This window comes from Engystomops pustulosus, chromosome 4 (assembly GCF_040894005.1).
Source record: "Engystomops pustulosus chromosome 4, aEngPut4.maternal, whole genome shotgun sequence".
NCBI lineage: Eukaryota > Metazoa > Chordata > Amphibia > Anura > Leptodactylidae > Engystomops > Engystomops pustulosus.
The window spans coordinates 155817332-155831543 of NC_092414.1; the positions used below are offsets into that span (position 1 = coordinate 155817332).

General features: G+C 45.1%; 1 protein-coding gene across 2 annotated transcripts in view; it reads left to right on the top strand.

Moving 5' to 3' along the window:
* The window catches only part of LOC140127470 (tropomodulin-2-like), a 61939-nt gene extending 50252 nt beyond the window's left edge, over positions 1-11687 (top strand). For both annotated transcript variants that reach the window (XM_072148217.1, XM_072148218.1), the window contains one exon: positions 10976-11687. In XM_072148217.1, the coding sequence (XP_072004318.1) occupies positions 10976-11010 (35 nt within the window). In that variant the 3' untranslated portion in view covers positions 11011-11687. The remainder of the gene's footprint in view (positions 1-10975) is intronic.
* The last annotated feature ends 2525 nt before the right edge of the window (positions 11688-14212 follow it).

The following is a 14212-nucleotide window of genomic DNA, read 5'->3' on the forward strand; positions in this document are numbered from 1 at the left end:
TTCAGCACCGCCTGCTGTCGCTTAGCGACGGCACTGCTGCTGTGCCTAGAGCTACCGACTGATGGCGCCATGCCCACGGATGGTAATTCGGAGGAGGAGGAGGTGGAGGAGGGGTGGGAGGAGGTATAGTAGGCCTTTGAGACCTGGACCGAGGTAGGCCCCGCAATTCTCTGCGTCGGCAGTATATGACCAGCCCCAGGGTCAGACTCGGTCCCAGCCTGCACCAAGTTAAGTGTAGTAGCGTTCTTATAAGTTTGGGATATGGCGGGTTAGGGGAATGTAAACAGATGCGCAAGAAGCGCTGAAATAATATCCCTAAATGGTAAAAGTTTGCCAGTATATTTTGTGGATAACACAGCAGGGTGGCGACAAAGTTAACAACTTTGATGTGGAATCCATGAAAACAACCCAAATTTCTGCCTGACACACCTCGTTTGATAAAGGGACGATGTATGGAGGCAGCTATATGGACGACTTTTGGAGGTAGCAATGGAGACAACGTGTGGAGGCTGCTATGGAGACAATTTAATTTGGATAGTGCCTGTATGTGGCAGTCCCAAACATTTTTCAAACCAGAGGAGCAGGTAGGTGGCCCTCCAGTAAAATGGAATAGATTGAGTGCCTGTATGTGGCAGTCCCAAAAATTCTTCAAACCAGAGGAGCAGGTAGGTGGCCCTCCAGTAAAATGGAATAGATTGAGTGCCTGTATGTGGCAGTCCCAAAAATTGTTCAAACCAGAGGAGCAGGTAGGTGGCCCTCCAGTAAAATGGAATAGATTGAGTGCCTGTATGTGGCAGTCCCAAAAATTCTTCAAACCAGAGGAGCAGGTAGGTGGCCCTCCAGTAAAATGGAATAGATTGAGTGCCTGTATGTGGCAGTCCCAAAAATTCTTCAAACCAGAGGAGCAGGTAGGTGGCCCTCCAGTAAAATGGAATAGATTGAGTGCCTGTATGTGGCAGTCCCAAAAATTGTTCAAACCAGAGGACCGGGTAGGTGGCCCTCCAGAAAAATGGAATAGATTGAGTGCCTGTATGTGGCACTCACAAAAATTGTTTCAAACAGAGGACCGGGTAGGTGGCCCTCCAGAAAAATTAAATGCATGAAGTATAGCAAGAGCCAGTGGGCCCTGTCAAAAAATAGCCATTTTCCTCTGCTTTACTGTACAAAGAGGAGGAGAAGGAGGAAAATGAGGAGGAGGAGGAGGAGTGGATCAATTATTCAGGTTGAGCTTCCTTCACCTGGTGGAGATTGGAAATTCTGAGAAATCCAGCCTTTATTCATTTTAATAAGCGTCAGCCTGTCAGCGCTGTCAGTCGACAGGCGTGTACGCTTATCGGTGATGATGCCACCAGCTGCACTGAAAACCCGCTCGGACAAGACGCTAGCGGCAGGGCAGGCAAGAACCTCCAAGGCGTACAGCGCCAGTTCGTGCCACATGTCCAGCTTTGAAACCCAGTAGTTGTAGGGAGCTGTGTGATCATTTAGGACGATGGTATGGTCAGCTACGTACTCCCTCACCATCTTTCTGTAAAGATCAGCCCTACTCTGCCGAGACTGGGGACAGGTGACAGTGTCTTGCTGGGGTGACATAAAGCTGGCAAAAGCCTTGTAAAGCGTACCCTTGCCAGTGCTGGACAAGCTGCCTGCTCGCCTACTCTCCCTCGCTACTTGTCCCGCAGAACTACGCACTCTGCCGCTAGCGCTGTCAGAAGGGAAATACTGTTTCAGCTTGTGCACCAGGGCCTGCTGGTATTCATGCATTCTCACACTCCTTTCCTCTGCAGGGATGAGAGTGGCAAGATTTTGCTTGTACCGTGGGTCCAGGAGAGTGAACACCCAGTAATCGGTGCTGGAATAAATTCTTTGAACGCGAGGGTCACGGGATAGGCAGCCTAGCATGAAATCTGCCATATGCGCCAGAGTACCAACGCGTAAGAATTCACTCCCCTCACTGGCCTGACTGTCCATTTCCTCCTCCTCCAACTCCTCCAACTCCTCTTCTTCTGCCCATACACGCTGAACAGTGAAGGACTCAACAATGGTCCCCTCTTGTGTCTCGCCAACATTCTCCTCCTCTTCCTCCTCATCCTCCTCCACCTCCACCTCCTCCGATATGCGCTGAGAAACAGACCTCAGGGTGCTTTGGCTATCAACAAGGGAATATTCTTCCCCCGTCTCTTGTGACGAGCGCAAAGCTTCCGACTTCATGCTGACCAGAGAGTTTTTCAACAGGCCAAGCAGCGGGATGGTGAGGCTGATGATGGCGGCATCGCCACTGACCATCTGTGTTGACTCCTCAAAGTTACTCAGCACCTGACAGATATCAGACATCCACGTCCACTCCTCATTGTAGACTTGAGGAAGCTGACTGACCTGACTACCAGTTCTGGTGGAAGTTGACATCTGGCAGTCTACAATCGCTCTGCGCTGCTGGTAAACTCTGGATAACATGGTCAGTGTTGAATTCCACCTCGTGGGCACGTCGCACAACAGTCGGTGAGCGGGCAGTTGGAGGCGGCGCTGCGCTGCCCTGAGAGTGGCAGCATCTGGGCTGGACTTCCTGAAATGCGCACAGATGCGGCGCACCTTCGTGAGCAAATCAGACAGATTGGGGTATGTCTTGAGGAAACGCTGCACTATCAGATTTAACACATGGGCCAGGCATGGCACATGTGTCAGTCTGCCGAGTTGCAGAGCCGCCACCAGGTTACGGCCGTTGTCACACACAACCATTCCCGGCTTGAGGTTCAGCGGTGCCAGCCACAGATCAGTCTGCGCCGTGATGCCCTGTAATAGCTCTTGGGCGGTGTGCCTTTTGTCGCCTAGGCTCAGCAGTTTGAGCACCGCCTGCTGTCGCTTAGCGACGGCACTGCTGCTGTGCCTAGAGCTACCGACTGATGGCGCCGTGCCCACGGATGGTAGTTCGGAGGAGGAGGTGGAGGAGGGGTGGGAGGAGGAGGAGGCATAGTAGGCCTGAAACACCTGGACCGAGGTAGGCCCCGCAATCCTCGGCGTCGGCAGTATATGAGCAGCCCCAGGGTCAGTCTCGGTCCCAGCCTCCACCAAGTTAACCCAATGTGCCGTCAGCGATATATAGTGGCCCTGCCCGGCAGCACTCGTCCACGTGTCCGTGGTCAGGTGGACCTTGTCAGAAACGGCGTTGGTCAGGGCACGGATGATGTTGTCTGACACGTGCTGGTGCAGGGCTGGGACGGCACATCGGGAAAAGTAGTGGCGGCTGGGGACCGAATACCGAGGGGCGGCCGCCGCCATGAGGTTGCGAAAGGCCTCGGTCTCTACTAGCCTATAGGGCAGCATCTCCAGGCTAAGCAATCTGGAGATGTGCACATTAAGGGCTTGGGCGTGCGGGTGGGTTGCACTATATTTGCGTTTCCGCTCCAGCGTCTGGGGTATGGAGAGCTGAACGCTGGTGGATGCTGTGGAGGATCGTGGAGGCGACGATGGGGTTTTTGGGCCAGGGTCCTGGGCAGGGGGCTGACTAGCAGCTGACACAGGGGAAGGAGCAGTGGTGTGCACGGCCGGAGGTGAACGGGCTTGTTGCCACTGAGTGGGGTGCTTAGCATTCATATGCCTGCGCATACTGGTGGTAGTTAAGCTAGTAGTGGTGGAACCCCTGCTGAGCCTGGTTTGGCAAATGTTGCACACCACAGTCCGTCGGTCATCCGGTGTTTCCTTAAAGAACCTCCACACTTCTGAAGATCTAGCCCTCGCCGCAAGAGCCCTCACCACGGGAGCTTCACTAGTTGACAGTGGCGCTGATGCACCAGCTCTGGCCCTGCCTCTCCGTCTGGCCCCACCACTGCCTCTTCCAACCTGTTCAGGTCGAGGACTCTCCTCCGTCTCAGAAGCACTGTGTTCACCCGGCCTCTCAACCCAGCTTGGGTCTGTCACCTCATCATCCTCCGATCCCTCAGTCTGCTCCCCCCTCGGACTTCCTGCCCTGACAACAACTTCCCCACTGTCTGACAACCGTGTCTCCTCATCGTCGGACACCTCTTTACACACTTCCACTACGTCAAGAAGGTCATCATCACCCACAGACTGTGACTGGTGGAAAACCTGGGCATCGGAAAATTGCTCAGCAGCAACCGGACAAGTGGTTTGTGACTGTGGGAAGGGTCCAGAAAACAGTTCCTCAGAGTATGCCGGTTCAAATGGCAAATTTTCCTGGGAGGGGGCAGACTGGGGGGGAGGAGGCTGAGGTGCAGGAGCTGGAGGAGTGGGGATTTCGGTGACATGGGTGGACTGCGTGGAAGACTGACTGGTGGTGGACAAATTGCTCGAAGCATTGTCAGCAATCCACGACATCACCTGTTCGCACTGTTCTGGCCTCAACAGTGCTCTACCACGAGTCCCAGTAACTTCAGACATGAACCTAGGGAGTGTAGCTCTGCGGCGTTCCCCTGCTCCCTCATCAGCAGGTGGTGTCTCACCCCGCCCAGGACCACGGCCTCTGACCCCTGCAGTAGTTGGACGCCCACGTCCCCGCCCTCGTCCTCTACCCCTAGCCCTGGGGTTAAACATTTTTAAAATGAGAGTTATAACTTTTTTTTTTTTTTTACTTTTTTTTGTTTTTTTTTGTGTTTTTTTGTGTTTTTTGTTTTTTTTTGTGTTTTTTGTTTTTTTTTGAGTTTTTAGAACCAAACAATCCTATCCTATTGCTATGGCTATTTTCTAGCCAAGTATCAAAGGAAGCACACTACTATGCCAGATGAGATGACACTGAGTTAGTGCCTAATAGAAATCCAACCCCTACTGAATTTTCCCACTTCAGCCTTTGCTATGGATATGTGCGCCACTAAGCGCAGAACACAGCGGTCGCAAGTCTCACTACAAATTGCTCAGAATTGGCAAGTACATGCACTGCAGAAACTAAAGCCACCAGCAGATCAACCAGAAATCAAATATATAGAACGCTACTGTAGGCTTCAAGAAGCTGTTTGTATTCTCCTATGGCTATTTTCTAGCCAAGTATCAAAGGAAGCACACTACTATGCCAGATGAGATGACACTGAGTTAGTGCCTAATAGAAATCCAACCCCTACTGAATTTTCCCACTTCAGCCTTTGCTATGGATATGTGCGCCACTAAGCGCAGAACACAGCGGTCGCAAGTCTCACTACAAATTGCTCAGAATTGGCAAGTACATGCACTGCAGAAACTAAAGCCACCAGCAGATCAACCAGAAATCAAATATATAGAACGCTACTGTAGGCTTCAAGAAGCTGTTTGTATTCTCCTATGGCTATTTTCTAGCCAAGTATCAAAGGAAGCACACTACTATGCCAGATGAGATGACACTGAGTTATTGCCTAATAGAAATCCAACCCCTACTGAATTTTGCCACTTCAGCCTTTGCTATGGATATGTGCGCCACTAAGCGCAGAACACAGCGGTCGCAAGTCTCACTACAAATTGCTCAGAATTGGCAAGTACATGCACTGCAGAAACTAAAGCCACCAGCAGATCAACCAGAAATCAAATATATAGAACGCTACTGTAGGCTTCAAGAAGCTGTTTGTATTCTCCTATGGCTATTTTCTAGCCAAGTATCAAAGGAAGCACACTACTATGCCAGATGAGATGACACTGAGTTAGTGCCTAATAGAAATCCAACCCCTACTGAATTTTCCCACTTCAGCCTTTGCTATGGATATGTGCGCCACTAAGCGCAGAACACAGCGGTCGCAAGTCTCACTACAAATTGCTCAGAATTGGCAAGTACATGCACTGCAGAAACTAAAGCCACCAGCAGATCAACCAGAAATCAAATATATAGAACGCTACTGTAGGCTTCAAGAAGCTGTTTGTATTCTCCTATGGCTATTTTCTAGCCAAGTATCAAAGGAAGCACACTACTATGCCAGATGAGATGACACTGAGTTATTGCCTAATAGAAATCCAACCCCTACTGAATTTTGCCACTTCAGCCTTTGCTATGGATATGTGCGCCACTAAGCGCAGAACACAGCGGTCGCAAGTCTCACTACAAATTGCTCAGAATTGGCAAGTACATGCACTGCAGAAACTAAAGCCACCAGCAGATCAACCAGAAATCAAATATATAGAACGCTACTGTAGGCTTCAAGAAGCTGTTTGTATTCTCCTATGGCTATTTTCTAGCCAAGTATCAAAGGAAGCACACTACTATGCCAGATGAGATGACACTGAGTTATTGCCTAATAGAAATCCAACCCCTACTGAATTTTGCCACTTCAGCCTTTGCTATGGATATGTGCGCCACTAAGCGCAGAACACAGCGGTCGCAAGTCTCACTACAAATTGCTCAGAATTGGCAAGTACATGCACTGCAGAAACTAAAGCCACCAGCAGATCAACCAGAAATCAAATATATAGAACGCTACTGTAGGCTTCAAGAAGCTGTTTGTATTCTCCTATGGCTATTTTCTAGCCAAGTATCAAAGGAAGCACACTACTATGCCAGATGAGATGACACTGAGTTATTGCCTAATAGAAATCCAACCCCTACTGAATTTTGCCACTTCAGCCTTTGCTATGGATATGTGCGCCACTAAGCGCAGAACACAGCGGTCGCAAGTCTCACTACAAATTGCTCAGAATTGGCAAGTACATGCACTGCAGAAACTAAAGCCACCAGCAGATCAACCAGAAATCAAATATATAGAACGCTACTGTAGGCTTCAAGAAGCTGTTTGTATTCTCCTATGGCTATTTTCTAGCCAAGTATCAAAGGAAGCACACTACTATGCCAGATGAGATGACACTGAGTTAGTGCCTAATAGAAATCCAACCCCTACTGAATTTTCCCACTTCAGCCTTTGCTATGGATATGTGCGCCACTAAGCGCAGAACACAGCGGTCGCAAGTCTCACTACAAATTGCTCAGAATTGGCAAGTACATGCACTGCAGAAACTAAAGCCACCAGCAGATCAACCAGAAATCAAATATATAGAACGCTACTGTAGGCTTCAAGAAGCTGTTTGTATTCTCCTATGGCTATTTTCTAGCCAAGTATCAAAGGAAGCACACTACTATGCCAGATGAGATGACACTGAGTTATTGCCTAATAGAAATCCAACCCCTACTGAATTTTCCCACTTCGGTCTTTGCTATGGATATGTGTGCCACTAAGAGCTAAACACAACGGTAGCAAGTCCCCCTGCTAATTCCTCACAAAATGGTAAAAGATGCAAATTAAAATAAAAAAAGTAGAACGTTATTGTAGCCCTAAGAAGGGCTGTTGGGTTCTTTGAGAATCACTCCTGCCTAACAGTAAGCTAATAGAACACCCTAACGCTTTCCCTGACCAGCAGCAGCTCTCTCCCTAGCGGCATCCAGAGACAGAATGATCCGAGCAGCGCGGCCAGCGGCTAGTCTATCCCAGGGTCACCTGATCTGGCCAGCCAACCACTGCTATCGACGTGTAAGGGTACCACGTCATGCTGGGTGGAGTGCAGAGTCTCCTGGCTTGTGATTGGCTCTGTTTCTGGCCGCCAAAAAGCAAAACGGCGGGAGCTGCCATTTTCTCGAGCGGGCGAAGTATTCGTCCGAGTAACGAGCAGTTTCGAGTACCCTAATGCTCGACCGAGCATCAAGCTCGGACGAGCATGTTCGCTCATCTCTAGTAATTACTCTAGAGAGACAAAAATGTAAACAGAGCGGCACAAAAAATACAGGGCATATTATTTAACACTGTGTGGTTCGAATTATTAATTTAATTCAAATTCAGTATTCTGGAATTGCAAATGGTGATGATAAAAGGTTGGAAACTACCTCCTTCTCCGATCAAGAGTACAAATGTCTGATAGTAATGCCTTCTGGCACCCTGAAGCCTTTGCAGTCCAACCAAGCGTCTCTTCCAGCTCTGAGTCATCTACATTTATTTCCAGATTGTGTCAGTGAACCTCCCCCCTCTGATCATTTTTTATTCTAATTTTAGTGAAGTAACAGAGTCATAACTTTTCCTTCTATGTATTTCTAGTTCTTTACTGATAGGAATGGCACAACTGAGGACATTAACCCCTGAACTGTATTGAGCTTAATAGTGGAAAATAACAGTAATATTAACCCCTTAAGGACGGAGGGTTTTTCGCCTCATTTCTCGCTCTCCAACTTCAAAAATCCATAACTTTTTCATTTTTCCGTGTACAGACCTGTGTGAGGGCTTATTTTGTGCGTAACAAATTTTACTTTCCCGTAATGTTATTTATTTTAACATGCCGTGTACTGCGAAGCTGAAAAAAAATTCCAAATGTGGAAAAATTGAAAAAAAACCGCACGTGCGTCACGTTCTTGTGGGCTCAGTTTTTACGACTTTCACTCTTCGCTCCAAATAACACGCCTACTTTATTCTTTGGTTCGGTGCGATCGCGGTGATACTAAATTTATACAGGTTTTATTGTGTTTTAATACATTTTCAAAAATTAAACGAATGTGTACAAAAAAGAAAAAAAATTTTTTGCCATCTTCTGACGCTAATAACTTTTTCATACTTTGGCGCACGGAGATGTGTGAGGGGTCATTTTTTGCGAAATGAGGCGACGTTTTCATTGCTACCATTTTGAGGTCTGTGCGACATTTTGATCATTTTTTATTTCATTTTTTATGTTATGTAAAAAGGTGTAAAAGTCGCATTTCGGACATTTGGGCGCCATTTCCCGCCTCGGAGGTCACCGCCGGCCGTAACCGTTTTTATATTTTGATAGATCGGGCATTTTGGGACGCGGCGATACCTAATATGTCTGTGATTTTTACTGTTTGTTATGTTTTATATCCGTTCTAGGGAAAGGGGGGTGATTTGAACTTTTAATATTTTATTAATTTTTTTTATTTTTTAAACTTTTTTTTTTCTTTTTTTTTTCACTATCTTTTAGACCATCTAGGGTACATTAACCCTAGATGGTCAGATCGCTGCTACCATATACTGCAATACTTCTGTATTGCAATATATGGCATTTTTGCAGCACATTCATTACAATGAGCCACTGGCTCATTGTAACGAATATGCAGCTGCCAGATAGCCTCGTGTCAAAAGAAGACACGAGGCTACCATGGCAACTGATCGCCGCCCCCCGATGACGTTCGGGGGCGTGGCGATCGAAAAAAAGATGGCGGCGCCCACGCGCCGCGTCTTTTAAACGCCGCCGGCGGCGGCGGGGGTTAATAGCCGCGATCGGTGCAAGCACCGACCGCGGTTATTAGCGATGGGGGTTTTGTGCAAAATGCAAAAACCCCCACCTCTGTATGAAGAGGACTCAGCCCGTGAGCCCTCTTCATACATCCCTTATACCTCTGCACCGTAGAGCTACGGCGCAGAGCGTTAAGGGGTTAAAGGATATATTATTATTATAGACAGAGGAACCATGGGATCAGGTTTTATGATTTTATCCTTTGTATGCCAATTAAAATAGTATCGGATGAAATTAAAGATCAGTATCTAGAAAAAAAAGTGGGATGCATCATATTCTGGAGAAAGTAATTAATCCCGAGAAGTCCAGCATAACATGGCACAACGCTAATGTGGCACAACAATGGAATAGTCATGCAAGTAGAAATACAATTTCAGCAGTTCCAAGAAGATAAAAGTACCATTCTAGATTTTTTTGTGGCATACATACCAATGATCTCAGCACTGCTGCAACCTCATTTTAGATGTCGCTGATGACACATATTCCTAAAGAATATAAGTCTCTGATCACAAGGAGTCCAGCTGCTACTACTGCAGGTGCTCCTGAGTTGCCAACCTGTGCTGCATTCACCTCTCTGGGACTGAGCAGTCATAGAAGTGAATGGAGTGCAGCTATGGCGTGTGCACCAGAGCTCTATTAATATGAAGCTTTTAGAGAACTTGCACATCATTTTGCTCATGGTCATTGTATGTCCCAGAAGTCGGACCTCCAATGATCCTGTGGATAGGGGATAAATGTCATAAGTCGTCCAACCTCCTTTAAGAGAAACTTTATTGGTTAGAGAAAGTAAGAGAGATGTAATGATGTGCCGGACTTTAGACCAATGCAGAATGGAACTAGACAGTTCTCTGCTGCGCCAGATTAATCCCTGTGTCTGATGGTGGATGATGAATCTGGTGCAGTAAAAGACTGGCGAGTTATACTTTGTACCTCCTATTAGTTGGTCTAGTTGTCATGACACAAGGACCGTGGCTATTTTTGCCGAGGACACGACCCCTTTTTCGGGAAAGTTGGGGAAAAATGGTTTAAAAACCTTCAAAAAATGTGGCATCTGCCATTTGAGGCTCAAATTACTCCTGTTTATTTTTTGTCAAGGTGCTGTTGACTTGAAACTCTCACCTGGATAACAACCCAAGAAGAAAGAGAAATGCAAAAAGCCAGAGACAGTCATGACACCAGCTGTCAAATACATAAAAATTTAAATGATCAAAAGATCGTACAGTCCCCAAAATGGTAGCAATGACAAAGTCATAGAAAAATGACTTCTCACATAGCTACTTACACTGAAGTATGAAAAAGTTGTTGGCTTCAGAATTCATGCAGTGTCCTGGTGGAAGATATCTTTAGAGTTTCCTACCAAACTACATATTTTTGTAGAAACTTTATGTAGAAGCTGCTGCGTCATTGAAGCTACCACCACCTGCTGGCTATAAGTAGAACTGCATGTTGTCATACAGAAAGATATTTTGGGGGGAATTGGTTGTGTGTTGCAGTTAATACATCAGGACTCTTAGACCTCCTGATGTTTCTGGTGGGCGGCTGCACTGTCAGACAAAAGTACCCCAGGCCCTGCCTGGCATTGTTTTACGTCAAAACTAGAGAGTGTAGAAAGTGCGCAGGTACAAGTGTTCCCTTCTGCTGTTGCCCACACCTCCTTCAAAATAATCGCAATTCCTGGTGTTTCACAAGTAATTGCAATTATTCCAGGACTTGTACACAAAAAAACTGATAAATCTCTCCCTTTGTGCCCATTTCACTAAACAGAATTCTTTTTTCCCTGCAGTCCGTCAGAAAAGAGTTGAAAGAGAACATCAGTAAGGAAGAAAGAAGAAGCTCCATTGGCTGCCTTCATTTGGAAGAAGGGAAAGCCAACTAACATGGCTGATGGCTGCACCAATGCAGTCTGCTGGATGACTTTATATTTCTGACTTGTGAAGACGATGAAACAGCACTACATGTTTTTTTAGAACCTGCACTTGTACTTATGCATATGTTCATTCACAACTGGTTCAATGTGACATACAACTCATGGTCGTGTCGGTGGAGTGCTGATGTTGCCAACCCTGCGCTGCTGTCATGTGACCTGCATTTCTTTTTGAATGGGGCTCATGACAATGCATTGCCATCTTTCAGTAATGTCATGTATGATCCATATGGATTCAGTTGTCATTTTGATGTAGCAGTAGTGAATTGTCACATACAAGCTGAGTAATGATCACACTGCTTAGTGATGCACCCCATAGTATCTTGGGTGCACATCTATTAAACATAAACAAGTGACGTTTTAGGGTAAACCACTGTTGTAATGAATCTGATATTCTCAGCTGGGGTGAGAGGTCGTGTTTACATCTATATTTACCTAATGTGCACAGGGTTCCATGTATTCTGCTTATTTTTGTACCTATTGATAAATCTCTTAAGATAGTAGGAAAGCTAAAAGCTGAGAATTCTGCTTCGGTTTGCAGCAATAAACTGGCCTACGTGCTGTTTTCTGCGGTTTTGACACATTTAGAAACTTTTACCTGGGTTTAGCTTAGTAAATGTCTAACACCCAGCACACCACAGATTAGATATGCTCACAACTGACAAACAAATAATGGGATAGGAAGTGGACAGCGCCGTTCTCTGTGTAGTGGTCACAACAGATTAGTACACATCAGCTATCACTGCATGTGAGCTAGGCTGCGGTATACTCTATTTATTGGTTGATTTCTTTCATTTTAGAATGAAAAGGTCTCAATAAATAGTATAGCAACTGATCCTGAATTCAGACTGGGGATTGGGGAAACCACTATGGATATGTAACTATGGATTATACATTTTCTGTGAATTTTTTCTAGGACACTAGGAGTTTTCACTTTTATATCCATGGCATATGAATCTTGTAAAAAGTCACAGCCATGTACGGCAACCAGTCCATATGCCCCTTAGCTTGCAGAACAAGGGCACCAGTTCTCCTTTCAATGGTTTCCAGCTAGATGACAGGTATGTTATACAGCTCTATAAGCTCTGGTTCTGGATGCTCTGTAGTGCATAGGTCCATGTAGCTTAACAGTGTTGGAACAAGTTACCACTTATCCATGGAATCAAAGGGATTCTGAACACCATAATACCCACTGATTACATGTCCTCTATAATTTATTATAGTACTACATTTATTTCTTTGATCTCCAAAAAATAAGTATAGTTCTGAAAAGGGTTGTCTCATATCCTATGAAAAATGGATATGTGGCTGGGGGAACACTGCTTAAAAAAATAATCTTGTACTTACCTCCACGGTCCCACCCGCTACCGTCTCTCCGGGCTGTGCTCCTGTTTGTTTACAGGGCCACAGAAGCTACGCTGGGAACAGTATCTAGCTGGCCGACACCATTCCCAGCGCTGTATCAGGCACTGAGATATGGGGACGGGTGGGAGTGGCCGGAATGAAAGGGTTTCAGACAACCCCTTTAACTATCTTAAAATGGCAAAAAAATTGTTTTTCCAGCATTATCTGAGCTTAAAATGGTCTTAATTTTGTGGAGGGCATTTATTATTGACTTTTCCACAGAAGACTGTCTTTTTTTCTCTGTGCTGCACCTGTTGCATCCCATTTATGAAGTGTGGGCACCACAATATAGGTAATTTTCCAACATTCACAACAATTTGGGTGCCGCTTTTCCAGTGCTTCTTCATGTTTTTGGCACACACTTAGAGCTGCAAAAAGCTGGTTTATACAGATTTATTTCACCCTTATATTTGTAGAGAAAATGGGTCAGTAATCACTGATAGCATACGGATGTAAAAGATGCACATCTAAATAAGTGCTAATACCGATGGCTCAGGAGTTCCAATCTCATGATGGGTGGAGGTGCCAGAGGTTGTGTCCCACCCACCTGGCAGTTATGACCTATCTTATGGTTATGTAATAAATTTGATCCAACCCCTTTAACACTTTTTGGGTAACTCTTCCAGAAACACTGAAAATCTCAAATTATTAGAATTCTGTGCTACTATTTTCCATTCTACAGAACATTTTATGTTTTATATTTTATTATATCTACAAGGCTGTATCTCCCTACCTTATGCTCTACCACTTATGGATATGTTTACACTGCTAACTGTTTTGCATGGGAAATAAGAAAACTATCCGCTTTGCTGTGAATGACATTGTATACTGCACTAAATGGAATATCAGTGTTGAATATTATGAGCACCCTGTGGACCTGTCTATATCTTTATATGGGATCATGGTGCTATTAATTTATATCTTATTGTGAAAGAATATATACAGCTTGTACAATACAGTAGTGTAAATATCATTGATGTGATGTAACCTATCAGAGCTGATCGAACATTGGATTTCATCACGCCAAGGCCTTATTCACACTCTAATATGTGGCAGAACCGCTGCATAGAAACTGGTATCTTATGGATATGTTCTGCTGTACATACCAAAGGTACCCTGCATGTCTACCATTGTCCTCAATGGAGACAGAAGGCATAACTATTACACAAGATGCGTGGGTTATGTCATTTACAGTGAATATAAGCTACAATATAAAGCTGGCAGGTCACAATACTGAGGTGCTCTTTGTACCTTATAATATTTTACATGTTTTATATATTCATGGTATGCTACTCCACACAGGTACAATCCAGTCACCTTTCTTTCGATACCATGGTATTCCATTATATTTATAATAAACTTAGTTTTAATAACCCCAGATAGATATAAGATAAAGATAATATTAAAGGTTACTTATTAAAGGTTAAGTGTGGCAGAATGATATATCATTGACACTATCTGGTATTCCATGGTAATATGTTGGGCATAGATTTACCAACTAGTCATCTAATTGATTCTGAAATGTAGGTCAGCCACATTATGGTAGGGATTAAGACTTGTTCCATCTCAGGCATACAGGCATACATCTACTCAATAAGTCACAGTTATTTTCCCTAGTAGGCGTCGTACTGTATTGTATTAACCATACTTACCTGTCTGTAATATATAAAATATTATGTCAAACGAACTTGG